The sequence below is a fragment of the Papio anubis genome, chromosome X (assembly GCF_008728515.1).
Source record: "Papio anubis isolate 15944 chromosome X, Panubis1.0, whole genome shotgun sequence".
NCBI lineage: Eukaryota > Metazoa > Chordata > Mammalia > Primates > Cercopithecidae > Papio > Papio anubis.
In genome coordinates, this window is record NC_044996.1 from 123,864,205 (window position 1) to 123,890,402 (window position 26,198).

The 26,198-nt window shown below is 35.2% G+C and overlaps 1 protein-coding gene across 8 annotated transcripts in view; it reads right to left on the reverse strand.

The window, feature by feature from the left end:
• CNKSR2 (connector enhancer of kinase suppressor of Ras 2) overlaps nt 1-26,198 on the reverse strand; it is a 295,703-nt gene that overhangs the window by 52,878 nt on the left and 216,627 nt on the right. For all 8 annotated transcript variants that reach the window (XR_004180567.1, XR_004180566.1, XR_004180565.1 and 5 more), the window contains 4 exons: nt 8,501-8,549; nt 7,923-8,095; nt 3,738-3,811; nt 3,383-3,454 (listed from right to left, as the gene is read on the reverse strand). Coding sequence is in view for 4 of the 8 variants with exons in the window: in XM_021933018.2 (XP_021788710.1) it covers nt 3,383-3,454; nt 3,738-3,811; nt 7,923-8,095; nt 8,501-8,549 (368 nt within the window). In the remaining 4 variants the exon portion in view is untranslated. The remainder of the gene's footprint in view (nt 1-3,382; nt 3,455-3,737; nt 3,812-7,922; nt 8,096-8,500; nt 8,550-26,198) is intronic.

The following is a 26,198-nucleotide window of genomic DNA, read 5'->3' on the forward strand; positions in this document are numbered from 1 at the left end:
AATGCTTTAAAATAGGAAAATATAGGTAAGGGGATATTGAACCTATAGTAAACATGCAAAGGAGATATTCACAACTGACAAAGAATAATGTGTTTAGAGGGAAATAAGAGAAAGAACCATGGGAGAAATGTATAAATAATAATTATCAAATAGGAATTGGTGGGTCATCACAATTACAAGACCATATGTACTGACATGGTAAGGAATATATAGGCCAAACAAATTCAGTAAATAAGTCTTCAGAATACTTGAGTAATATGATGTTTTGTTTTATCCCCATAGATTTTACACAGACCAGAAAAAAATCAGTTTTTAATGTTTCAGTGCTTATTTCTGATGAAACGGATGAATAGTAGTGGGGTGCCTAAAAGTGTTTTTGCAAATTACTTCACAATCAAACTTCCTGCTTCTCAAAATAGAAGGTGATATTTTAATATTTTATGTGTATGTGTATGTATACACATATATATACATATTTATTGTGTATATATATGTGTATGATTTTACAGAATAAAATTAAATGTAAGGATAACTTTTTTTTTTTTTTTGAGACGGAGTTCCCCTCTGTCGCCCAGGCTGGAGTGCAGTGACCAGATCTCGGCTCACTGCAAGCTCCGCCTCCCGGGTTCACGCCATTCTCCTGCCTCAGCCTCCCGACTAGCTGGGACTACAGGCGCCCACCACCTCGCCTGGCTAGTTTTTTGTATTTTTTAGTACAGATGGGGTTTCACTGTGTTAGTCAGGATGGTCTCGATCTCCTGACCTCGTGATCCGCCTGTCTCAGCCTCCCAAAGTGCTGGGATTACAGGCTTGAGCTACTGTGCCTGGCCAATAAGGATAACTTTTTAACACCAATTACTAGGTCCTGTCACCACCAGCATTACATTTGTTTTTTTTAAATGAGGAACAGAAAAATATATTTCTCTGAAACATGGTGTATTTTCATAAGAAGTAGGTATGATATTAAAAAATGAAATAATCACATAAATTATGTATAATAATTATTTTTATAAATATATCATCTCTTGAAGACTTAGATACATGCTTCTAAAAGATTACATAAAGAACAAACCAACACTCAGATCATCTTGCTGTTATGTAACAATCAGGTGACTTGACAAAGCTGTAGGTGGGTGTTCCTCCCCGTCATTAATTCTCTGTGAATATTTTTAGCACCAACTCTTTTCCCCTTCTATTAACAAGTAATTAAAAATTTTCCCATTGAAAGTAGACATTAGGAATAGGGTTACTTTTTAGAAAGCAAAATTCAAAGAAAACAATAAAAATCAATTTTAATTAAATTAAAATAACATTTAGTATTTTGGGACAATTAAATTCTTAAAGTTGTAGTGTGCCATGGCAGCCTTTACATAAAACAGCACTTTTAAGTGTGTAATGTGGAGATGGCCTTTTTTATGTTTCACTTTTTTTCTTTGACCTATTGCTTAGAAAACCAACAAAATGAACCGCATAAATCTGGTTTAGTTTCTGCGATATCCCGAACCAGATACAGCCACAAAATATTAGGAAAGAGCAGTGACATCAGCATCCTTTTGAAGCTATTGCTAAAAGGATTTTATAGTTCATAAAATGTACTTTTAAACAGGCAACTTCTAAGCTTAAAAAGATCCCAATTAGCATGTATCATGAATGATTACATTGTATTAATTCTTGGAGTTGGCTGGGTTCTAGTGCATAAGATAGGATACGCTCACGTATGCCACTTAATTTCAGTGTGGTCATGATGAAAATTCTTCACATTTATCCCAAGGGTATTGAGCTTAACATATGGTAAAATGGATAGTAAGTACTAGAACAGTGGAATTATAAAATAATTACAACAGAAAATGGAGTATCACACCTCTCCCTCTCCATATGAATGTGAATAAATATTTTCATTTTGAGAATAAGGAGAAAAAACTTAAAATTTTATAGCTTAGTGTGAAATTTCAAGGATAAGTTATATGAATTAAGAGAAGATTATGGAAACTATATGAAAGGCTCAATTCCTTTATTAGTAATAAAAGTTTTAATCAAGTGTTCTCAACACCACCTTTATTTGCCATTTCCTTGTATTCATATCCTTGCTTTGAAAAAAAGACATGCTTGTATTCCCAAATGTCAAAGAACAAGATTATTTATAAAAAGACATTAAGTGTTCATTTAGTACGTTCAAGAAATTTATGCAGCTACACAGTTTTGTGCTTAAAAATGCCTGGGTACAATTGTTTTAGAGAAAGGTAAATGGAGTAAGAACCCAAAGTATATAAAAGGAATATATATTAATAGTAAACATTTATATAGCACTTATAATTTAGCAGGCACTGTTCTAAGTCCTTTATGTATGCTTATTTGCTCCTTATAAAAGTCTTACTGATAGGTGTCATTATTATTTTCACTTTATTAAAGGGCCAATACCTCAGCATAGAGAGGTTTAGTTTCTTGCCCAAGGTCTCACAGCTAATCAGTATAGAGCTGAGATTGGGCTGATTATTATCCCCACCCACCTCTTGTATAGATTGGACAATACTATATTGGAATGAAGAGGTCGTGTTCTTTGTCCAAGGTTGTACAGCTAGTAAGTGGTAGAGCTGGGATTTAGAGAGTCTGGTTGCAAAGTCCATGCTCCTGACCATGATGCTATGCTGCCTCTCCCTAACTGAAGGCAGGTTATATTTGTAATATGTACTGGCTAGTAAGTTATAGAAAGGGGAAAAATTTTTAATCTTTAACTCAATTTCTATAATTCTAGAAAAGGAAGAGGGGAAAGGAAAGAGAAAGGAAGAAAGCACAAAATTCATAAAAGCCAAACTATTAACATGAAGCAGAATGTGGTAGGTGATGAGAAAAGAAAAAAATATATACATATAGGTTTTCCCTGAGCCACCGAATAACCATTGAGCCATCTGATTTGTTGGTTGTATGGCCCTGTCAGGTGAAAGATGAAAAGTGACAGCAAGAAATACTAATTTTTCTTAGGCCTGAATTATTGAGATGAATATTCTGTCGAAAATACTCAGTACTTGAAAAAGTCAGCTTTTTTGGTAGATATCTCTTTTTCCTCCATCTGGGAGTAAATTTTAAGACATATTTTTGAAATGAACTTAAAAAAAATCCCCTTTTTTGGTGGTAGATTTTTGGGGTCTGTATATGGTCTCTATTACCTTTCTGGTAAACTTGACAAAAATATTTAACAAGTTTATTTTGACTTTTTAAACGATGTTCTTTAAAATTAGATATGGCTGCATGGAGCTAGTCTGGGTCTATTTTATTTTAAAATGATCGATCTAAAAACTTCAGTGACATTATTCTGTAAGCATTACTGTAGAAAATTTAGAATTCTAGGACTCACTGACCTTCTACATATTCTGAAATAATTTACCTGTTCATATCATCAAGATGTTCAGCGGCAAAATAAAAGCTTTTGATTTTAGGATGACAGGCTTTGAATGCACTGCAAAAGTAAACAAAGCACATTTATTACAATTGGGAAATAAGTTTGAAACAAATAATTCTGATGGGCACAATTACCTCAACATCTAACCCGAGTTCACATATATAATGCTTCTATCATGGTGACAGAAATCAGTAAAAAGTTCAACTTTTCTGCCCACAAAACTGCTTTCTTATTACCTCAATGTGAAAGCATTAAATGAGCAACCTATAATTTAAAAGCTGGAAATTAAAAAAAAAAAAAAAAAGCTATCGTTCCCTCTTCCCAAATAAAATCAACTTACTATTTTTTGCGGCATTCACTGGCTCTATCAATTTTAAATTCAGGCAGACTGATGAATCCTTCTGCTTTTTCATCCTAAAGTGGCAAGACTCTTGGTTAGGTTATTATATACAAAGGTGTGAAGGTAGTGATACTCTATAACTATGGCTTAAATATCTGTACTAATAAATCTGTTCCTTTAATTCCTTAAATTTGATATTTTAGAGATAAGAATTTGATGCTTACCTGTTGTATTCCATAAATTGAAGATATATTTTGAACACTTATAATACTACTAATTAAAATATGCATAGAACTTCTAAAAAGTGTTTTTCATATTAAAATGAGAATGGAAAATTCTTTAATTCTCAAAGTGGAATGTGTTTTATAACTTATTTTCTGGTACATATAAAATAAATGTAGTCCACTTTTGTAATTCACCATTTTCTATTATTCGTAATGTTCAGATGTAAAATATAGGGATGTTTACTGATTCAATTTTCCTCCAACAAATCTCTTATCAAACTTGATTTTCTCTAATTATATAACAATGATCTTTTATTTAATTATTTTTAACTTTTAGGTTCAGGGGTATACATGAAGGTTTGTTATACAGGTAAATGTGTGTCACAGGGGTTTGTTGTACAGATTATTTCATCACCCAGGCACTGATCCTGGTACCCAATAGTTATTTTTTCTGCTCCTCTCCCTCATCTCATCCACCCCCCTCAAGTAGACCCCAGTGTCTGCTGTTCCTTTCTTTGTGTGCATTGAGTTCTCATCATTCAGTTCTCACATATAAGTGAGAACATGTGGTATTTGGTTTTCTGTTCCTACATTTATTTGCAAAGGATAATAGCCTCTAGCTCCATCCACATTCCTGCAAAAGACATAATCTCATTCTTTTTATGGCTGCATAGTATTCCATGGTGTATATGTACCACATTTTCTTTATCCAATCTGTCATTGATATGCATTTAGGTCGATTCATGTCTTTGCTATCATGAATAGTGCTGCAATGAACATTCACGTGCATGTGTCTTTATGGTAGAAATATTTATATTCCTCTGAGTATATACCCAGTAATGGGATTGCTGAGTGGAATGGTAGTTCTGCTTTTAGCTCTTTGAGGAATTGTCACAATGCTTTCCACAATGGCTGAACTAATTTATACTCCCACCAACAGTGTACAAGTATTCCTGTCTTCTCCGCAAGCTCTTCAGCATCTTATAACAATTATTTTGTGCATTCAAGAGTTTACAAATGAAATAGGTCAATTTGACTTTCAAATATCTGGCTTGGGGTACGTGCTATATATAAAAATATATATATATATATATATATATATATATATATTTCCAGGTCATTTTTCACCTGGAAAATGGAATAAAATCCATAAAATCTTCCTTTCTCTAATGCTGGATGGAAAAACAAGATAGAAGAATTATCTAAACTATTATGTTAGATACGAGTTATCCCAACTAAGCTAAAACTATCTTTTGCTAAATGCTTTAATCATTGTATCCCTTCTCCTGCTCATGATCAAGCTCCTCTGAGTTTTACTATCTCTAACTTTTATTTGATCTGTGCTATATCCATAGCTCCTTATATATCAAGTTCAAATGAGATTATACTCCCATCCACTATTACAGAGAAAAAAAAAGAGATTCTCGATTCTTTTAGAGTGTATATTTGTATGAATGCTTTCACTGCTAAGCATCCATGCAAAACAAAAATCTGATGCTACTGACGGTGACTGAATGTGTGTGTTATGAAAAAGAGTAGTATTAAACTTTTTCAATATTTGAATATTTTTTATTCCAATCTTGGAGTAAGGACAATTTATTATTTTTATTTTTTATTTTTTTTTGAGACGGAGTCTTGCTCTGTCGCCCAGGCTGGAGTGCAGTGGTGCTATCTTGGCTCATAGCAAGCTCTGCCTCCTGCGTCCATGCCATTCTCCTGTCTCAGCTTCCCGAGTAGCTGCGACTACAGGCACCCACGACCATGCCCAGCTAATTTTTTGTATTTTTAGCAGAGACGGGGTTTCACCGTGTTAGCCAGGATGGTCTCGATCTCCTGACCTCGTGATCCACCTGCCTTGGCCTCCCAAAGTGCTGGGATTACAGGCGTAAGCCACTGCGCCCGGCCAAGACAATATTTTTAAATCCTTTTCCCAACTTTAATTTCTATGTTATGTTACCCTTGACAGTCATAATGTAAACATTTAAAATTTTGAACAATTTAAAATATTTTGAGGTAGTTATTATCTCCTCATAATGATGTGATGAGGAATTTTTACATTTCTCCCAAAATATTATCATACTAAAGGTATTTCTTGCAATGTATACTGTAGAATTCTTCACTCATCTCTCACAAGGCTAACAGTAACAATAACTTGCTGAATGAAACTTAGTTCAACAAAAAGGGGCCACAGTTTTTCACCACTTAAACTTTGAAAGATAGCATATAATCTAGTATATGGGAGATAAACCTGCAAGTGACCTTACAATAAAGAGAAACATAGAGATACTATATCTTGATAACACTTGATTGCCATATAAAATGTATTTAATATATATCTATTAAATGAAACTGTAGGTAAAATTATGGTTTGTTTCCTATATTTAAAATAAGACACACTTAGTGAAGCAGAGGATATTTTAGGTAATTGTGTGATTTGCCACAAAAATGTTAAAAGTACAGAAAACAACCAAATATTTTTATATAGGTGATATAGACATTTACATTAAATAGAAAAATATTAATTCAAGATTTTATAAATAAAATGAGAGGTTCCTTTGAAAAATGTTACTAATAGCACACATATTTTTTTGAGATAGGGTCTTGCTCTGAGTGCAGTGGTGCAATCATGGCTCACTGCAGCCTCAACCTCCCTGGCTCAAGCAATCCTCCTGCCTCAGCCTCTCGAGTAGCTGGGACTACCGACGTGCACCACCACGCTTGGCTAATTTTTTAATTTTTTGTAGAGACAGGGTCCCACTATGTTACCCAGGCTGGTTTCAAGCTCCTGAGCTCAAGTGATCATCCTGCCTTAACCTCCCAAAGTGCTGTCATTACAGGTGTGAGCCACTGGGCCCGGCCTACCATATGTTTATTGAACACTTAGTATGTGCCAGGCATTGATTCATTTCATCCATATGGTAGTCCAGTGATAAGCATTATTATTACTCCCATTTTGCAGATGAAGAAACTATGGCACAGTAACTCAGGTGGTGTGATTTCTGAGTCTACTCTTAAACACAACATAACATTATATTATAACCTGTCTAAGGAATATAAAATTATCTAGATATTATGTGTTATAATCATAGGCATAATAATGTTGTTAAATTATATTTCAACAATATTCAAATGCAAATTGATGAATGTCTTAACATAATAGTATTGGACTATTCACTCAGCAAACTACATTAAACCATGTACATTTTTTAATAAAATAAGGTAATAGCAGAAATCATTGTTTTAAAAAACTAATAAAGTGAACTAATAGATGGCTATAGCAAAGGAATAAAAGCAAGCGCAGAATAAAGGGAGTATCAACAAATGCTTTTGGCATATCTGTCAAGATATGTAATAAGTTTTGATATGACTACTCTGGATATAAATCTGTTGTACTAAAAACCCCCATAAAATCATAAGAATAATTTAAATGTATTATATATATACCCCTCATTGGGCCAAATGAAATGAATACTTGCAGATTTTCAAAACTAGTCTACTAGATCATTTTTAAAGAAAATGGAAATAAATTCAGGTGATATTAGTTTGCTTAAATTAGTAAAGGGCTTCCCCTTCCCCACTTCTAAAAAAAAGAAAAAAACAGAAAAAAGTGTAAAATTTTGAACAAAAGCAAGACATTTAAAAATTAATGTCAGATTTCCACATGTAATCCTTCTAGTTAAGCTACTGCTTGGATTAGCTTAGCATTTTTATTTAGCTATACAGAATTTTACTACACTTTATCTGTGTTTCAGATATGTTGCTATATTAGCATAATTGAGACATCTATCTTTCCAGAACCCCAACATGCAATCATTTTAAGAGGGTGGATTGAAAAATACCTAACAGAAGTCTACTGAATTGGCCTTAAGGTGATTATAAGATTTTAAAATATAAGCCTCAAAATGGTTCTTTCGATTAAAGATAGAGAATGGACGAGAAAACAAAATGTGCTTTATCTTACCTCCTCATTAATGTACCAATAAAGGGATGCATCCTTTAGGACAAACCAATATTTCTTCCATTTCTGTGAAAAATAACTCTTTGCATCTTTCTTTTTCCAAAGCCAGCCTTCACAGTCACCACGGCCAAGATCTTTGCAAGAAATTCGTCTTTTGCTCTTGCCTGCTATAGGACCTAAAGGGTGGAAATGCTCTTTCAATTTTGTAAAAGATATGAAAGTAGAGGATTAATCTATAGATACCAAAAAGAAGTATGAGTACTTCACAACCTTAAAAATTCTTTTTATATTGTATTAGACTAGAAAAATATAAAAATCTTTAATAGTTTTCCCTCACATAAGTGACACACATCTTAATCAGAAATATGTAACACCAGTCTCAAAACTTATTGAGATCATTTGTTGTAAAAGGTACCTTGTATTATAATTGAATTGAAGAAGAAGCTGGCAGCTTTCACACTAGGGGGTTGTGCTCTTCTAAACCACACTGGGCTCAGGCAAGAAAGAGGGCATGGATGAAGTGTGCTGGGGGTTATCAAAGAGCAAAATAAGCAGGTAAAAGTTTCATTTCCTTTTCTTACCTTTGTTTTTCTTCTTTGATTTGTGCTGCAGTGAGGACTGCTGAAATGTCTGAAATCAAAGATAAAAAGAATGTTAGCTGATACTCAGGGTGTGATCCAGAGGACCAGCATGCTACACAGAACTCTCAAGAGCCAAATGATGACTCTAAACTCTGTTAGAGGAAGTACTTTTTCCCTGCAAAGCCTCAAAACAAATTTGTATACATCATGTCACTTAACTGCCTAATCTCCTGTGAAGCAGGAAAGGATATTATATTTACCCGTATTTTGTAGGCAGAGAAATCAGGGCACAAAGCATTTGGTAAAACTAAAGGCTTTTATAACACACACTACTTTGTACCTTTTCAGGAATATACTGTGCTTTGTCAGACAGTATCTCATTTGAGCCTCACAAAATCTAACAAAGCAAGCAGGAAAACATGATTATCCCTTGTTCACATGAAGTTCATTCTATTACATAAGCCACCACCACCTACTGATCTCCTACTTCCTTAGTCCCTAAATATTTCAGCACTTGGAACAATATTTTCTTCTAATGCCTACTTCTGTCACTATTATTGGTGACTAATCTTCATGTAGATGATGTCAGCACCCTGGTTCCTCAGTTCTAATAACCTTTACTTCCCCACTCCTCAGCTACCCACCCCCATGATCATATGTTTGATATCTCAAGCACACTCCAGCCACTGCATGTAATACATATGGTCTACATAGTCTAATACCCTCATGTCATCACTTAAAAAAACACTTCATTGAGGCATCCAGTTCATTGACCTTACCACCCTCCTGTGCCTGTATTTCTTTCCTCTTTGTTTCCATGGGATACCATTATAATCGTTCCCTTGACCATGCTCTCTGCATCATACTTGCTGAGCTAAACATCCATCCCAGTTAAACCTACCTGTCTGTTCACTCCATGCTAAGTACCTGAACAGCTTGATATGTCTAGAGAAAAACCCACAACTATATTGATTGGTCTAACTTTCAATTAATGACTACACATCACTGGCTCCAGTTAGTCTACTAAGCCATATTGTTCACCGGTATAATAAGATTAATTACATTCATATGATTAGCTAGCTAAAAGAGAACAGAGATAGCATGTGAGCTTTTAATTCACAGATATTCCTTCAAAATAAAAATCAGGTTATAGATTCTTCTTTTTCTTTACACAGATATATCTATAAGGGGCAACTGGATTTTGTTTATATAAAATTTGCTGATCTTTTTTCACAATAAATTCATGTTTTGTGATACTTTATTATTTAGAATCATTGCTCATTAAACATTCTACTTATATAATAATTTTTGTTCTATATATGATTTATATAAGTCTAATGAACATAGTATTACCAACGAGTATCAGTCCTAAAGATAAGGGTCAGATAATTTGCTGACATACAAAGTTTTCCAGAAATAATCACCCAAGTGTTAAAGCAATATAAATATGTATGTATGTGGTATATGTGTGTGTGTATGTGTGTGTACACATATATCAAACTTTGTAGCACCCATGGTTATAGAAAGTTACAAATTTTGAGAGAAAGCATAAAAGATAAAACCCATTATGCTATGTTGATTTTCTTGAATGCACTTTGCTTCAAAATAATAACTCAAATAATAACTCAGGCTAGTGTGCTTAAGTATAGCTAATTTACAGATAGTTATTTTCCCTAAATGGTTACATGATAAAATTACCGATTGGTTTTTTTTCCCTTTTGTATTTCCGCAAGTAATCATTATAGTTTCACAGCTCATTATTTTGAAAAATGACAAAGATGGAGGTGGTTTGTTTTTAGAAAGCTACATAGATAACAGATAGCTTGAAAGAATTGGGTTATATAATGTACCTTCTATGCTTTTTGCATGCTATTCCTTAGAACCTGAATGTCTACTCTAAAAATCTACATGAAACATATTTTATACTCTCCAGGTTTTCTTTTTAACAAGATTATCTTTTCTTTTCTTATAAATATATTTCCATAAAGATCATGACTGCAGAGTATAATCAGTGCACTGAAAACCTGAAAACTCCTAGACACTAAATACAGATTTATCCATCATTCAAAGAAGCAAAGCCTTAGATGTCTTTTATAGATATTATAAATATTAAAATAAAGTTCTCTTAAGAGAGATTTTATTATTTTTCCAATCGGCTTGACATTTTCTAAAATGAAAAAGTTAATTGTATTATATGCTTTTGGAAGTAATGGGAAAATCTATTAAAACTATACAGTTAGGTCTCTGTGCAGAAAAGAGTTAATATAGCAGGCCTGAGGTTGCCATCTTAGAAAGACCTACTTGCAGTATTTGCTCTTGGTTGGCATCTAGGAACTTGGCTGGTAAACAGTTCCCCATACTGATAAGAAGCTCCCCTAAATGATAAGATTTTTTTGCCCACATGGGGCACTAAATACCTACTTGCCTTCTGGGAGTCTGGAATTCTGGTAGTTGCTAGGCAGAGGATGTCTACATGCCCAATTCAATATCTTTGGGTACTGAGTCTCTAACCGGCTTCCCTGGACAGAAACACTGCACACATGTGATTACATTTTAGCTGCTGGGAGGAAAGTATGCTCTGTGTGACCTATCATGGGAGGGAGAGCGCACAGGAAGCCTACACACAGATTTCTCTAGATTCCACAGGTGTCTTTTTTCCTTACTGATCTGTCTGTATGTTCCTGCTGTTTCACTGTAATAAATTCTAGCTGTAAGTTCAACTATATGTTGAGTCCTATGAGTTCTTCTAGCAAATCACTGAACATGTAGGCGGTCTTGGGGACATCCAAAACAGCCTCACATTCAAAAAGATCCCTTACATACTTATATTAGAAACTGTTCATTATTCATAAATAATGGACGTAAATAATCTCCAGAAAGGGTTTTCCTTATGTCCTCAGCCACAGTGTTATTAAGCACCCCTGAGGTGCAAATTTATCATCCTGTATTGCCTTTTCTAGTAGAACTGATGGAATTATTCATTGTCAGTGACAGAAATTTAATTGGCACATTTTTTTCCAGTTTTAAGATTATGCAAATTTAGTAAGAGCAAGACATTAAAAACAGGCATATGACCATAATTCATAACACAGCTGATCATATAAGGTGCTACAACAACTAACTGAAAAATGAAAGAGGCCTAGAATCTTTGCATTCATGATAAGTGTATTTCTCATGAGGTAACAATTCATAATATATCTCATTCATGTATATTTCATATTAGCTTCAGATTACCCTTCTTCCAAGTTTATGCTCAAGTAAGTATATTCTTTAGAAGTTCTTTCACAGCAGTCTGTGAGTGGCAAACTCTCCTAGTTTTAATGTTTGAAAATCCTTCCTCTTGAATAATAGCTTGGCTGGGTATAGAATTCTGAGTTGAAAATAATTTCCCTCAGCAATTTGAATATATTACTTTATTTTCTTCTGGCATCTATTTTTTTTTTTTCTCTTAAGCCATCTGTAGTTACACCGTTATTTGCTTGTTTTGTCTTTAGTTTCTCTGTAGCTTTTAAAATATTTTTCTCTTTATCCCTAATATTCTGCAGTTTCACTATTATGTGTCTGGTTACAATTTATCTAATTCAACTCTATTTGGCATTTTTTGTGTTGTATTGAAAGTGTTATTTAATTCTGAAAATCTCTTCAAATGTTCTTCTTTACTAGTCCCTTTTTTAAACTCTAGACATATGTTGGTACCTCTCAATTTATCTTCCGTGTGTCCTTCTTATTTTGTATCCTTTCATATTTCTGTGATGCCTTTTAGGGGAATTCATTTTACTGTCTTCCAATTTCCTAATTCTTTCTCTGATTGTACCTAATCTAAAGTTTATCTTATCTATAGAGTGTTTATTTCATATATTTTACATTTCCAGGATATCTAGTTGGTAGTGGCTCTTTTGAATATGCACTGTTTTAACCTTCCTGTTTTTACTTAAAAATTTATTTTAAGGGCTTTTGTGACTTTCCTGTAATTTGCATTTAGCGAAGAAAATCACCTCATTGTTTAGTTCATTGCCTTTTTTAAAAAAGTATTAATTTTCTCTAGATGCTCTGGAATTTTAGCTTGGGTGGAAGGTTCCTCCTCGGGGGGTGTTTCTTTTTGCACTCATCCCTCTTGTCTAAGCGTTTTGCTGTCTCTGCCTCTATTCCTTGGGACACTAACCAGTCATTTCAGTGGTGGCAATGGGTTGCAGTTCCATCCATGAAATCAAGTGGGAGAGGCATGGCCTATGGTTCTCAGTATCTGTTTTTGTTACTTGTAGACACCTAGGAATTCAGTTTTATACAAGTAGCTGTATTAACTATATCTTTATTTAACCTCCTTACTCATGAATGAGGAAGCTCTGCTTGCCTTCCCAGTTGGTTACACCTCGTGAGTCAATTTTTAGATTCCTGACATAGCTGAGGTCCATTGGTTCTCTGATACTCATTAGAGAAGACTCTCAGGCATCTCTACCTTTTTCTGGACTCGGTGCCTAAGATATGTGGCTTTAGGTCCCAATTATCACTGAGCATTTTTGTTACTTCTGGTACCTGGAGATTAGATTTCATTGTTGACCATGACCATATCTTTTATTTCACTTTATTGCTATGCGTTTAGGGTAGGGTGTGAGGGTGTGTATGTATGTGACTTTAAAGCACAAGCTTGTAATGCTTATTGATCACCAAAAATGGATTTCTCTTGTTAGCATTTTTGAAGTCCAATTCTCTAAAAAAATCCTATTTTCATTATTTCTTAAACCATCATTTATTAAAATCTTTCTAATGCCTTCACTAGCACTTTCTGTTTATTATAGTGAGCATCTGGGTGAAAGTTCTTTGAACTTTCTAAGAATGCTCTATAAATTCTGATCTTTAGCAACTTAAGAATTCATATTACTAGCCAGGACTTCTTGACTGAGCTAAAGCCTGCCTACTGAGCGGATTTAATATGTACAAAACTGAGCTCATGATGTCTATCACTTGTCAGCCAAATCTGCTTCTCTCCTACTCTTCTATATCTTATTAAATAGTAATTACATTTTTTTCCTCCCTAGTGGCTCAGGTACAAAACCTTGGAGTCAACTTTAACTCTTTTCCTTCTCTTATACCCCATAGCCAATCCATCAGCAAGTTTTACCAGCTTTGTTTTCACAATGAATGTATTTATAATACGACTTTTTCTCACTAGCTCTATTATTACCACCCTGGTCTAAGCCACCACAATCTCTCACTTGGATAACTGAAATACCCCCTCACAGTTCTCCCTGCTTCTGTTCTTACCCCCTCTAATATATATATACATACACACATATATATGTGTATATATAATAAATATATATATAATAATATATATATTATAATAAATAAATATATATAAATTTTATCTTGAGACAAGGTCTTGTGTCACCCAGGCGGGAGTGCAGCGGCGTGATCTTGGCTCACTGCAACCTCTGCCTTCCAGGCTCAAGTGATCCTCCCACCTTGGCCTTCTGAGTAGCTGGGATTACAGGTGCACACCACCATGCCCAGCTAATTTTTTGTATTTTTAGTAGAGATGGGGTTTCGCCATGTTGCCCAGGCTGGTCTCAAACTCCTGGGCTCAAGTAATCTGCTTGCCTCAGCCTCCCATAGTGCTGGGATTACAGGTGTGAGCCACTGAGCCCGGCCGCCTCTAATTTTTAGCACAAGAGCCAGAGTGATCTGGTTAAAATATGATTTAAATCATGCCATTCCTATATGCAAAACTCTTCAATGGTTTCTCATGTCACTCTGAATAAATCCCTATATCCTTTCAAAGATTTGAAGGCCCTACGTGATCAGGTCCCCTGTTATCTTTGCCTACTGCTCTCCCCTCGCTAATTTTGTTCCAGCTACCTTTGCTGTTCCTAGATTATGCCAAGTATAGTCCCATCTAAAGACTTTCACCCTTGCAGTTTCTTCTGTCTGAAATGTTTTTTGCCCAGATATTGTCGTGGCTTACTCCCTTAACTCCTTCAGGTCATTACACAAAGGCTTTCTTTGTAGTAAATTCTTCCCAAGCTTCCCTATCCCAAATTGTTATCCCAGTTGCCCTCAATACTTTGTGTTCTTTTTCCCAACTTTGTTTTCCCTCTGAGCATTTAGCATTATCTTAAGTACTTACACTTCTTGTTTAACACTTGGACTTCCTCCAAATATAAACTCCATTAAAAAAGGGCAATTCTGCCTGTTTTATGTATTGCTTTGTCCTCTGCCTAGAATAAGACTTAGCACAGTAGGCACTCAATAAATACTGGTTATGTGAATGGATGTTGAACAAACCATCAGCAAAGAATACAGGTTGTAATCTTAATTAGCTGATTGTTGTAACTTGAAGAGGTCTATGAATCCATGTATAATACATTATTGAAAATTCTGTTCTTTAATAGGCCATTCCTTTTGGTAGATAAGAAAAATTTCCTTTTATCTAATCTCGTTTAGTACTACTTGCACTGAGATTGTCTTAGTGCACTTAACAGTTTAAATTTAAATTCACAATATGCCTGGCAAAAGTACATTAAATCTGTGTCAAAAGATATTTATGCTAATAATTATATGAATTATGAATGAATGTGTTGAAATCATAATTCTTTCCATAAAAATAGAATGTGCTAAAATAAAAGGCCATTATGAAAGTATTTTTGATCTTCTTAACCATGGCGATGCACGCAACAGTATTCTGTTTGGCTATGAAAGATCCCTTTTTCAGACATTTGCCTGAAAAGACCATTTGTCTTTCATTCTGTCCACAGATGTTCTGTTCAAACTTCATTCCCCACTCTTTTGGATGGAGAAGTGTTGGGGGAGGGTAATTTGGGTCATTCTTATTCTCAAATTATCAGAAGGACTTATTTTAATTGTGAAAAAAATCAGTTTCTGTGTTACATTTTGAAAGCTCAGCTACTATTAAATTCTTCTCAAGTTGCAAATTGACACACTTATGGAAAAATTTGCAATCAAAGTATTCTCTTGTTGCAATAATAGCAATTTCCTCTTACTGTAATTTTCTGCAAAGTTCCAAGATTTCTTCAGTGACTAGTCAAACCAATAGCTTCTTTCTTATACATAAGAAAAGAAGGTGCTTAACAATTTGAAACACTTGGGATAGATGATAGCTGCTTCCACATATTTTTTTTAATAAACAAGTAAAACTCTTCGATATTTTAAATATTTTACAAAAAATGTTTTCTCTTAACTTTCTAATTATTGTATGTAGGAAGAAAAAAGTAAATATATGGAAGTGGGGTAAGATGACAATAGAACTAAATATTAAGTCAAAAAATTTCCACTTATAAGAAATAACAGCATAGAACTTAAGTCTGCTGTTGTTGGTGGCCTTCCTCATTCTGGTGCATGAAAGAAAAACTTGGAGTCAATCAGGGTGAAGGATGTGGCACTGCACACACCGTAGGTCTTTCATTAGAGTGGGATGAGGTAGCTCTGGATTCTGTCAGTCAGGTCGACCTGATTTTTTTTTTTTAACTTTTATTTTAGGATCGGGGTACATGTATAACTGAAAATGGCTCCACACTTACTCAAAAATAAGCATGCTTTATAAATATAAACCAGTAAATTGGCAGTCAAATAAGAACAAAAAAACAGTAATTGGGAAGAATCTAGAGAAGGTCAGTCAAACTACTTAGGCTGGGCAGAGTCAATGTTCCATCAAAAAGAATGTCATATGTATCAGATTCTAAAGGAAAGATGTGATTGACTCTTATGCAGGATCCCATAAGGTGAGTCTTCCTGTTCCTATACAGTGGTAAGGTAGGAAGAATGGAAGTGATTACTTGGAAAATATTCAGGAAGGCTAACACGAATCAACACCCTTGGAAATAAGAACTGCCATCCTTAGCTCAAAATAATCATCATTTACTGAGGGATTATGATGTGTCAGGCACAATATTAAGCATTTATAAGTGCTTACAAGTGATATAATTGATCCATTTAAATCCTTATAATACATCTGTAAAGTGGTTATCATTAACCCCATTTTAAGGAGAGGAAACTGAGACCCAGAATGCATAAATAAGATGCTCAGGATCACACAGGTAGGGGTAGAGTCAAAATTAAAAGCCAGGTCTGTCAACGCCAAAACCTATACTCCTACTACATGCATTACTGCCTCCTAAGTAAGTATTATGTACTCATAGTAACAGTTAGAGAGAAAAAGTGGTTCTGGCACTAAGACATCCATTTATGAAAACCTCTCATGACAGGTGATGCAAGTACATTGCTATGTGAAAAGAAAGGATTCTCCAAAACAGAAAGATACCAGTGAGAAAAACACTTTTATATCAACGGAGACAATTCAAACCAATAACATCTCATCAATCTCTAATTTTCATGCTTTGTCAATTTTATTTTAATTAGCAAGTTATATTGCTCTGTGGGTACACAAGTTTCTCGGCAACAACTTATAATAATATGCGCATGAAAGGAAGGCTCATGTTAACATCTTAATTTTGCAAGTGAGACAGAAATTAAGGTACAATAATATTATAAGGCCCAGCCTAAGTAGACGGAGATGGGACTGCAATCACATTTCAATACAAGCCTATTAACAGAACTCAGTTCAATTAGAAAACCCTGTGCCAATACTGATGAGAAAATCATGGATCCAGCCTGCCTTTTGACTAATTCTTTACTTTCTTGAGCTGATTCATTGTGTTATGCCATTTTCCACCCAATACACTCCTCAATACTATGCAATGCTTTGAGATTACTTGGCTCACTTTCTGAAGGAATGGTTTTTACCTACTACATTAGTTCTATGAAGGCAAAAACCATTTGTTTAGGTCACCACTCTATACTCAGCTCCTAGCACAGGATGTGACATACAATTATCTGTTGAAGGCATGAATTGAATAGTTACTCACCACCTATGTGTGGGACACTGAGGTACGGGCTATGAGTCATGGCTTCTCATATGCAACCTGTCAGCACATCCTGTCCAGTTACCTTCAAAACATATCCAGAGTCCAACCCCTTTTCACCACTTCCACTTTAACACCCAAGGTTAAGTCACTCTCATCTCTCACTTGAATTGACCAGATCCTATCTTGTCTCCCTGTTTTCACACTTACCCTTGGCCCCTTCAGTCTATTTTCAATAAATCAGTTGGAGTGATACACTTAGAATGCTTATTTTTCAGTAAGAAAGGAACACACATTACCAATGCAGCAACACCGTGGTAGGAATCAGGAGACCTGACTTCTAGTTCATATTTCAGTCTATATTCCAGCTCTATGACTTTGATCAAGCTACTGAACTACTCTTGACCTCTATTTCCTCAACTGCAAAATCAGGGATTTGGACCACATGTTGTTAGTATGCCTCATAGAACAATAACTTTCCATGATCATAATTTAAAAATGAATGGAAAACCAGTTTATGATCACCAATGGAGACCTAATTATTGATGTTTTAGGAAATATTATATGTATACCTGTAATCAGTGTTAGTCTTAACACTGAATGCTAGATTATTCATTGAAAATCACTTATTTTATGTTTGAATTCCACCATGTATGGAAATAACTTATCACCAGCCATATTAGATACAGCTATTTTGGGGTGCCTGATTGATGTGTACAATTAACATAGATTTGCACTTGAGACAGAGGCAGAAAGTTCTAACAGGTGAAAAGCAGAACTAGGGCAGCTCCTACTGCTGACACTTCTGTTTGACAGAAACTGTTGAAATCTAGGTGTCAGAGAAATAAGAGTAGGCTTGCCTGTCTTTTGTGACAAAGAAATGTTTATAACCAGAAAAAATGGAGAGGACCAGATTTGCTACCTGCAGGCTAATGAATGACAAGGAAATAAACTATATGTAAAATAAATAGACAAATAAATAATATAGAAAGAATCACCTCTAATAGAGATGCATGAAACCCAAGAATCTCAAATGAAGTCACAGTTACGGTATGATTGATGATTCTGTCAGCAATGATGTGACTGAATCATATTTACTGAAAAACTTTTCTGGTGTGGACTTAATGGTTTTGTTTGTAAAAGAATCTGAAATCAAACAGTTTTTTCTGATTACTTTAACTTTATTTTTAGGTTGATTTCTCTGATACAACATACATATTTTTTCATTATGAAAGTCTGTGTCAGTATAATTTGTTCCAAGAATGCTAGCTTTTATCTAAATATCTTTACCATATTAATACTACATTTGTCAAAGTCTTATTCTGAGATTTTTGTGCTTATATAATAGACAAGCTCTCCAACACAACTACTTCAAATGTTTCCACATCTTGTAGTTTTAATAGTTTTCTTGATTTAGAGACTTTTTTCATAACAAATATTTTTCAAAGACTACTGTATAAAAATAGAAGTTTAAAAAGTTTTCAAAAGTCACTATATGCAATTTATTTTATAATAAAATAATTGAGATATATAATTCAGACTGTTCCTTTTAATACTGAACTATATAGTAAAACATGATTTTAAGACTAAAAAAAGGAACATTGGTTTTATCTAACAGAAAGGGAAAAAGAACTTGATGGGGAGATATTTTAACTTCTGCGCTTGTAGCAGGAATCAAATCATCATTATGCTGTCAATTTAGATGGCATTTTTCATAGTCCTCTCTGCAGTGCTACACTTGTCTTGTAAATGAGAAAACCGAGTAGGAGAAAGAAAGCAACTTATGCAATCTTAGATATAAAAAAAATAAATTTCTGGAGGGCTTGATGTTTGCTGCCACTTCCTCAGAACTGGTTACCTCAAATGCACCTAGATTACATTTTGCTTGTTCTCAGCCCACTGGTGAGGATATTTTGGTAGTATTGTTGTTGGAGGAAAAGTATACTATTTGTGCACTATCATAGTGCCAGACACTGAATCAGATCTTTACATATACTGTCACCACACAGAGCCAAAGCTTTTACCCAATTATAAAAATATATATGATGGAAGGTACAAAGAAATAGAAAATACAATATCAAAAAACATTCTATAGCAAATAAAGAAGTGTATTTCATATGGCTGTTTCTTGTAATAACCATATGATAAAAATTGAGGACATTATTTTAAAATGCGACTAAGTGAAGAAGATTCAACATTTGGCTAAGATGTATTTCTCAATATATGCTTTGGTAAATTAAACAAGTAGGCTGTGGAGATGATACTCTCATAGAGGTAGGCTACACTCTTGAATCCACTCTAGATTTATGATAATTTATTATTTTAATTTTACCACTGAACCTCATACATACAATCAGTAGAGAAATTTTCAAAGCAGGTTTTACACAGTAAACACTGATAATGGCCACAGAGAAGGAAACCTCAGTTTGGTAGTTTCCTATTGCATCAATTTAGCTAAGCTGGAAGGAACTATGTGTTTTAGAATTCTTTTGTCTATATGGTTCTAGTTTAGGGTTGGCCACTACATAAATTTGTGTCAGTTTTGGAGAATACAAGCAAAGCAGCAGCCCTTATGCTCCGAAGGTCAGGGCAAGGTGTCAGTCACTGCTGCAGCTGATACACATTGTTTTACTTTTCTGTTGGCTTGCCTTACTGGTGTGAGTGCAATAGCCAGGTCTACAATTCCTTCAGCTCCAATCGGATCTCCTCCTTAAGCACCTGAGTATTGGACCATGAACCTGTGAATCTCCATGGAGAAGGGTACCAGCTTCTTGTTGAAGGTGGAGGAAATGCTCTGGTTTGTGCTCATGGGTTCTAGTTTGTCTTGTTCTTCCTCACTTCATGTGCAGATTTTCTTCCCAACCACTGGCTCTGCTGAGGCATCTTTGCCAGCTCCTTAACTGAATAAGATCTAGCCCTTCATTCCATGCCACTTAGAGATTCTAGTTCCCTGACTGAACTTCAACGGATATACTCATTAATGCCCAAAAAGAAATGCATTCTATTTCAGTCCTAGAAGGCTTTCTGATTTGCTCATCAGGAGATAAATTCCCTTACATGCAGATTAACTAATTTTCTTTCTATATGAAGTTAAGAATAGTTACTATGTGCTCAGCACAGTGGAAAGAATTTTATATACAATGTATGATTTAATTCTGAAAAAAAAAAAACCCAGGTAAGTAGTCTTATTCCCTTTTTGCCTACGAGAAACTGAGGTTCAGAAATGTGCCTAGGTTCTTATAGCTGATTTAAATAAATAGCTGACTTAAATATACAGCTCACATTTTATAACTACAATAATATCCTTGGGCATCTGAATTTTAAAAAAGGCAATTCTCTTCTTAATGCTGAACTCTTATCTGGAGACTATCAGACACAAGAACCATTATGTCTTAGGACCACTCCAGATTTATGAAAATAAAATAAACCATGGGAAGACAACTTATTCTCCTGTTTACTATGGCAGGAAAGTTTACACTAATTTACCTAAAATCAGTCACATATAAAGAACATGGGTTTGAAACACTGATCTATTTCTCAGCATTTCAGGTTGTTCTGGATTGAAGTCTATTAGGATCCTGTTCCTAAATTACCCTGATATTTGTAGAGATGTTAAGAGACAGATTTAGCAATATCATTTAGAACTGAGACTCTAGGTTGAGCTTATGCACTTTGGCCCATTGCCAAATGCTGTCAGAGTCAAAACCAGTGAAAAATCCACAATGGTTGCAAACAATTTAACATAGTTCTTAGAAAATTTATCTTTAAAAAACTAGAATCTAACAGTAACAAATTATTGTACCTTAATGTCATTTATTAAGAGGAAACTTCGGATAATTTTAGTATATACAGAAAATCATTATATCCATAGTTTTGTGGAAGCTGAGAGTGCTGAAACCATCAAGGGGGTAATATTAATAAGTTGTGGGAATTAAGTGAAGAAGATAATTTGGTACAGGTTACGACCTTCAATCAGAATAGGCTTTAAAGAATTCTAGGGGTAAGATAATTCTACTTGTAGTTTTATTAAATTCGAGATGTTTGATTAAATGAGTTATGGTGGCAAGGTAATATGAGTAGGGTGATTATGGGAGCAAAAAAAAGCCAATTGCCTACAAAATTTGAGGACGTTTTCTGAGGCTATAAAGCTAGGAGACAAATATCTACAACATAAAAGGGAATGGGGCTTCTTTATGCTCTCTGATCAAAGCAACTAAAAAGGCAGGTATGTCCCCAAATAGTTTTTAATTACTGAACTTACCAACCAAGCCAAGAGTCTGTTATTGGAATTTATGTATCTTTTCCCTAAAGGCAAAAAAGGAATTAAAAATAAGACTTAAATTTAGTAATTTTATAATTCAATTCTTCTGCATCATGTTTTACATGGTGCCTCACTAATTAAGCCAAATTTAGTGTTTTGCTTCCTGGCAGTCATTTTCTATCCAGGAACTAGCAGACTGAGACCCACATTTGTTCAAATGTGGAGCTGAAAGGGCTGGCTTCAGTTTATCAGTAATCTGTTTTATACAGGGAGCAAAAATCTTTCTCAAGAGTGAGGGCATATTTGTGAATCTTTTTGTTTGTTTAATGTTCAAATTTTAAAACTTAAAAATTGAGGAAATAAAAATTTCTAAACATTTAAACAACATTTTCAAAATTAATAAAATTGATGAATTTAATCAGTATCTTAGGAATTCCATTAAGTTACAAGTCTTGTACATAAAATCTCTCATAGGCTTCCAACACTTTAAAAGCAGCACAGAACATAACAATGAAAGCAAAATTGGTTATTCCCACACTCAATCAATACAAAAATATTAGTACTGTGGTTTTGCTTCTTTTGTTTTAAAGTATTTCTGTATTGATATTTTGGAAATTTTAATAGTTAATTAAATTTCTTTAATAGTTATGTAACTATTCAGATATATTTCATTTTGGGCGAGTTTTGGCAGTTTGTATGTTTTGAGGAATTGGTCCATTTCATCTGAACTGATAAACTTACACGCACAGAGTTGTATTTCTTTAGTATTCTTTTAATGTCTATGAGGGTTGTAGTGATATTGCCTCTTTTATTCTTGATGTTGGTCATTTGAGTCTTCTCTCCTTTTTCTCTTTATCAGTCTTGCTAGATGTTCATCAATTTTTTAAATTAAAAAGCTCCATAGCTTTTGGGTTCATTTTACCTATTGTTTCTCTGTTTTCAACTTCATTGAATTCTGTTATCTTTATTAAATCTTCCTTCTACTTTTTTTTTTTGTTCTTTTTCTAATTTCTTGAGGTAGGGGCTGAGATTATTGACATCTTTCTTCTTTCCTCATATAAGCATTTAGTGCTATAAATTTCCTCTAAGCATATGTTTTTATTTTCACTCAGTTTCATTTTCCTTTATACTTCCTTTAATCTATGGATTATTTAGAAGTATGTTCTTTAATTTCCAAGTGGCTGGAGATTTACTTGTTATCTTTTTGTTATTGATGTCTAGTTTGATTTCATTATAATCAGGGAACATATTTTGTATTATTTCAAGTTCTTTTAAAGTTAAGGTTTGTTTTTTGACTCAAGATCTTTTCTATTCTGATGAGTATCTCATGCACGTCTGAAAATAATGTGTATTCCGCTGTTGTTGGGTGTCAGAAACTGCTGGTGGATAGTCATTCAGTACTTCTGTACCCTTGCTGGTGTTTTGTTTAGTGGCTCTATGAATTACTGAGAGATGGATGTTGAAGACCCCAACCTTAACTGTAAATCTTTCAATCTATCCTTTCAGTTCTGGGAGATTTTGCTTCTACTGTTTGAATCTCTGTTATATGGTGCATATATGTTTAAGATTGTTATGTCTTTTTAGTGAATTGAACCTCTTTATGCCTGTTGTGGTGGAGGAAGAGAAGCATGACTTTTTTCATGGTTTCTGCCTTGAGAAGAGGCAGGTATTGTTAAAGTATTTCTGTCATGTTGGGCTAAAGAGAGTCCATTGGCTAAAGAGAGAAGGCTTTTTGAGGGGCTGTATTTTGTCTGTGCCTACTGATGTTTTCAGGTTGCAGGCTTTTATAGCACCCAGGCCAGGTATACAGGAGGCAAGTAAAAAAGCCTGGGAATTCACAGCACTTCCTTGGGTCTAGAGGTCCCTAGCCTGTCTGCCTTCTTTTTTTTTTTGCACCTTTCAGAGTCTTCTGGTAGATGAGTTAATGTATTTTCTCCAGGTAATTTTTGGTTGTGAGTAGCAAGAAAAATAAAATAAAATGTTTGTACTCCATCTTATCTGGGACTGAAAGTTTGTATTTGTGAATCTTTAAACCTTCAAAGAGTAATTCTACTATTAAATCCTCTAGTCTGGCCAGTTCTAAGTATACCAGTTTGTGGTGAATGAGAATATGGGGGTATGGGAGGAGCACTGATAGTTGATTTAAAAAAAACAAAAACAAAAACAATAAACCTTCCTAAATATGAAAGCAAAAAGAACCAATTATATAAATAAGTTAGAAGTACAAGTGAACTAATTTTATGTGGACTAGCTTTCGCCAAAACTGTTTCATATTTATAACCAAGTAAAGCCAATATTTTTTTTTCTTCTTCTTTTAACTATATATCTGTATCTAGGCAGTGGGTTTCCACATTTTTTGACTGTGGTTCCCTGAGACAGGCCAACAGATCCCTTGGGTCTATCTCTTTATCTCTACTTTTCAATGGAAAAAGTAACTAGGTATACCAATAGACTATTAATCTATAAGTACTGTTGGATATGCATGATTCACAGTATCATTCTTGAAAAATTATAGGTAAATATGAATCACTACATACTAGAGGGTAAAGCAAGCAACCTAAAACAAACTAAAATTGATAGTGATGAAGTCTAATGATAACTTATAATGAAAATAAACAGCAGCTAAAAACTATAGGTTACTTTTAAAAAAATCTCAATGATGTATCAATATAGCATTCTTCCTGAAAACCACAGAAAACTGTGCAATATGAACATGACTGCATTGTCAGGGCTACATGGGAACCAGGCTGATATGGTTTGGCTGTGTCCCCACCCAAATCTCATCTTGAATTGTACCCCACATGTGATGGGAGGGACCCACTGGGAAGTAATTGAAGCATGGGGGCAGTTATCTCCATGATGTTCTCATGATAGTGAGTTCTCATGAGATTTGATGGTTTTATAAGGGGCTTTCCCCTCCCCTTCACTCTTGGCTGTCACCATGTGAAGAAAGACATATTTGCTTCTCCTTCTGCCATGATTGTAAGTTTCCTGGGGCCTCCCCAGCCCTGTGGAACTGTGAGTCAATTAAATCTCTTTCCTTTATAATTACCGAGTCTTGGGTATGTCTTTATTAGCAGTGTGAGAATGAACTAATACAGTAAATTGGTACCAGTAGAGTGGGGTGCTGATATAAAGATACCCAAAAATGTGGAAGTGACTTTGGAACTGGGTCACAGGCAGAGGTTGGAACAGTTTAGAAGACTTGGAAGAAGATAAGAAAATATGGGAAAGTTTGGAACTTCCTAGACACTTGTTGAATGGCTTTGACCAAAATGCTGATAGTGATATGTACAATGAAGTCCAGGCTGAGGTGGTCTCAGATGAAGATGAGAAACTTGTGGGGAACTGGAGCAAAGGTGACTCTTGCTGTGCTTTAGCAAAGAGACTGGTGGCATTTTTTCCCTGCCCTAGAGATCTGTGGAGCTTTGAACTTGAAAGAGATGATTTCGGGTATCTGGTGGAAAAAATTTCTAAGAGCAAGGTGTTCAAGAGGAAGCAGATGATAAAAGTTTGGAAAAGTTACAGCCTGACAGTGCAATAGAAAAGAAAAACCCATTTTCTGGGGAGAAATTCAAGCCTGCTGCAGAAATTTGCATGAGTCACAAGGAGCCGAATGTTAATCACCAAAACAATGGGGAAAATGTCTCCAGGCGATGTCAGAGACCTTCATGGCAGCCCCTCATGTCACAGGCTGGGAGGCTTAGGAGGAAAAAATGGTTTTGTGGGCCAGGCTCAGGATCCCTCTGCTGTGTGCAGCCTAGGGACTTGGTGCCCTGCATCTCAGCCACTCTAGCCATGGCTAAAAGGGACCAAGGTATAGCTTGGGCTGTGGCTTCAGAGGGTGCAAGCCCCAAGCCTTGGTAGCTTCCATGTGGTGTTGAGCCTGCATGTGCACAGAAGTCAAGAATTGAGGTTTGGGAACCTCTGCCTGTATTTCAGAGGATGTATGGAAATGCTTGGGTGTCTAGGCAGAAGTTTGCCGCAGGGGTGGAGCCCTCATTGAGAACCTTTGCTAGGACAGTGCAGAAGGGAAATGTGGGTTCAGAGCCCCCACACAGTCTCCACTGGGGCACTGCCTAGTAGAGCTATGAGAAGAGGGCCACCATTCTCCAGACCCCAGAATGGCAGATCTACCAACAGCTTGCACTGTGCTCCTGGAAAAGCTGCAAGCACTCAATGCCATTCCATGAATGCAGTCAGGATGGGGGCTGTACCCTGCAAAGCCACAGGGGCAGAGTTGCCCAATGCTGTGGGACCCCACCTCTTGCATCAGTGTGACCTGGATGTGAGACATGGAGTCAAAGGAGATCATTTTGGAGCTTTAAAATTTGACTGCTCTGCTGGATTTCGGACTTGCATGTGGCCTGTAGCCCCTTCGTTCTGGCCAATTTCTCCCATTTGGAATAGGTGTATTTACCTAATGCCTGTGCCCCCATTTTATCTAGGCAGTAACTAACTTGCTTTTGATTCTACAGGGTCCTAGGCAGAAGGGACTTGCCTTGTCTCAGATAAGACTTTGGACTTGGACTTTTGAGTTAATGCTGGAATGAGTTAAGAC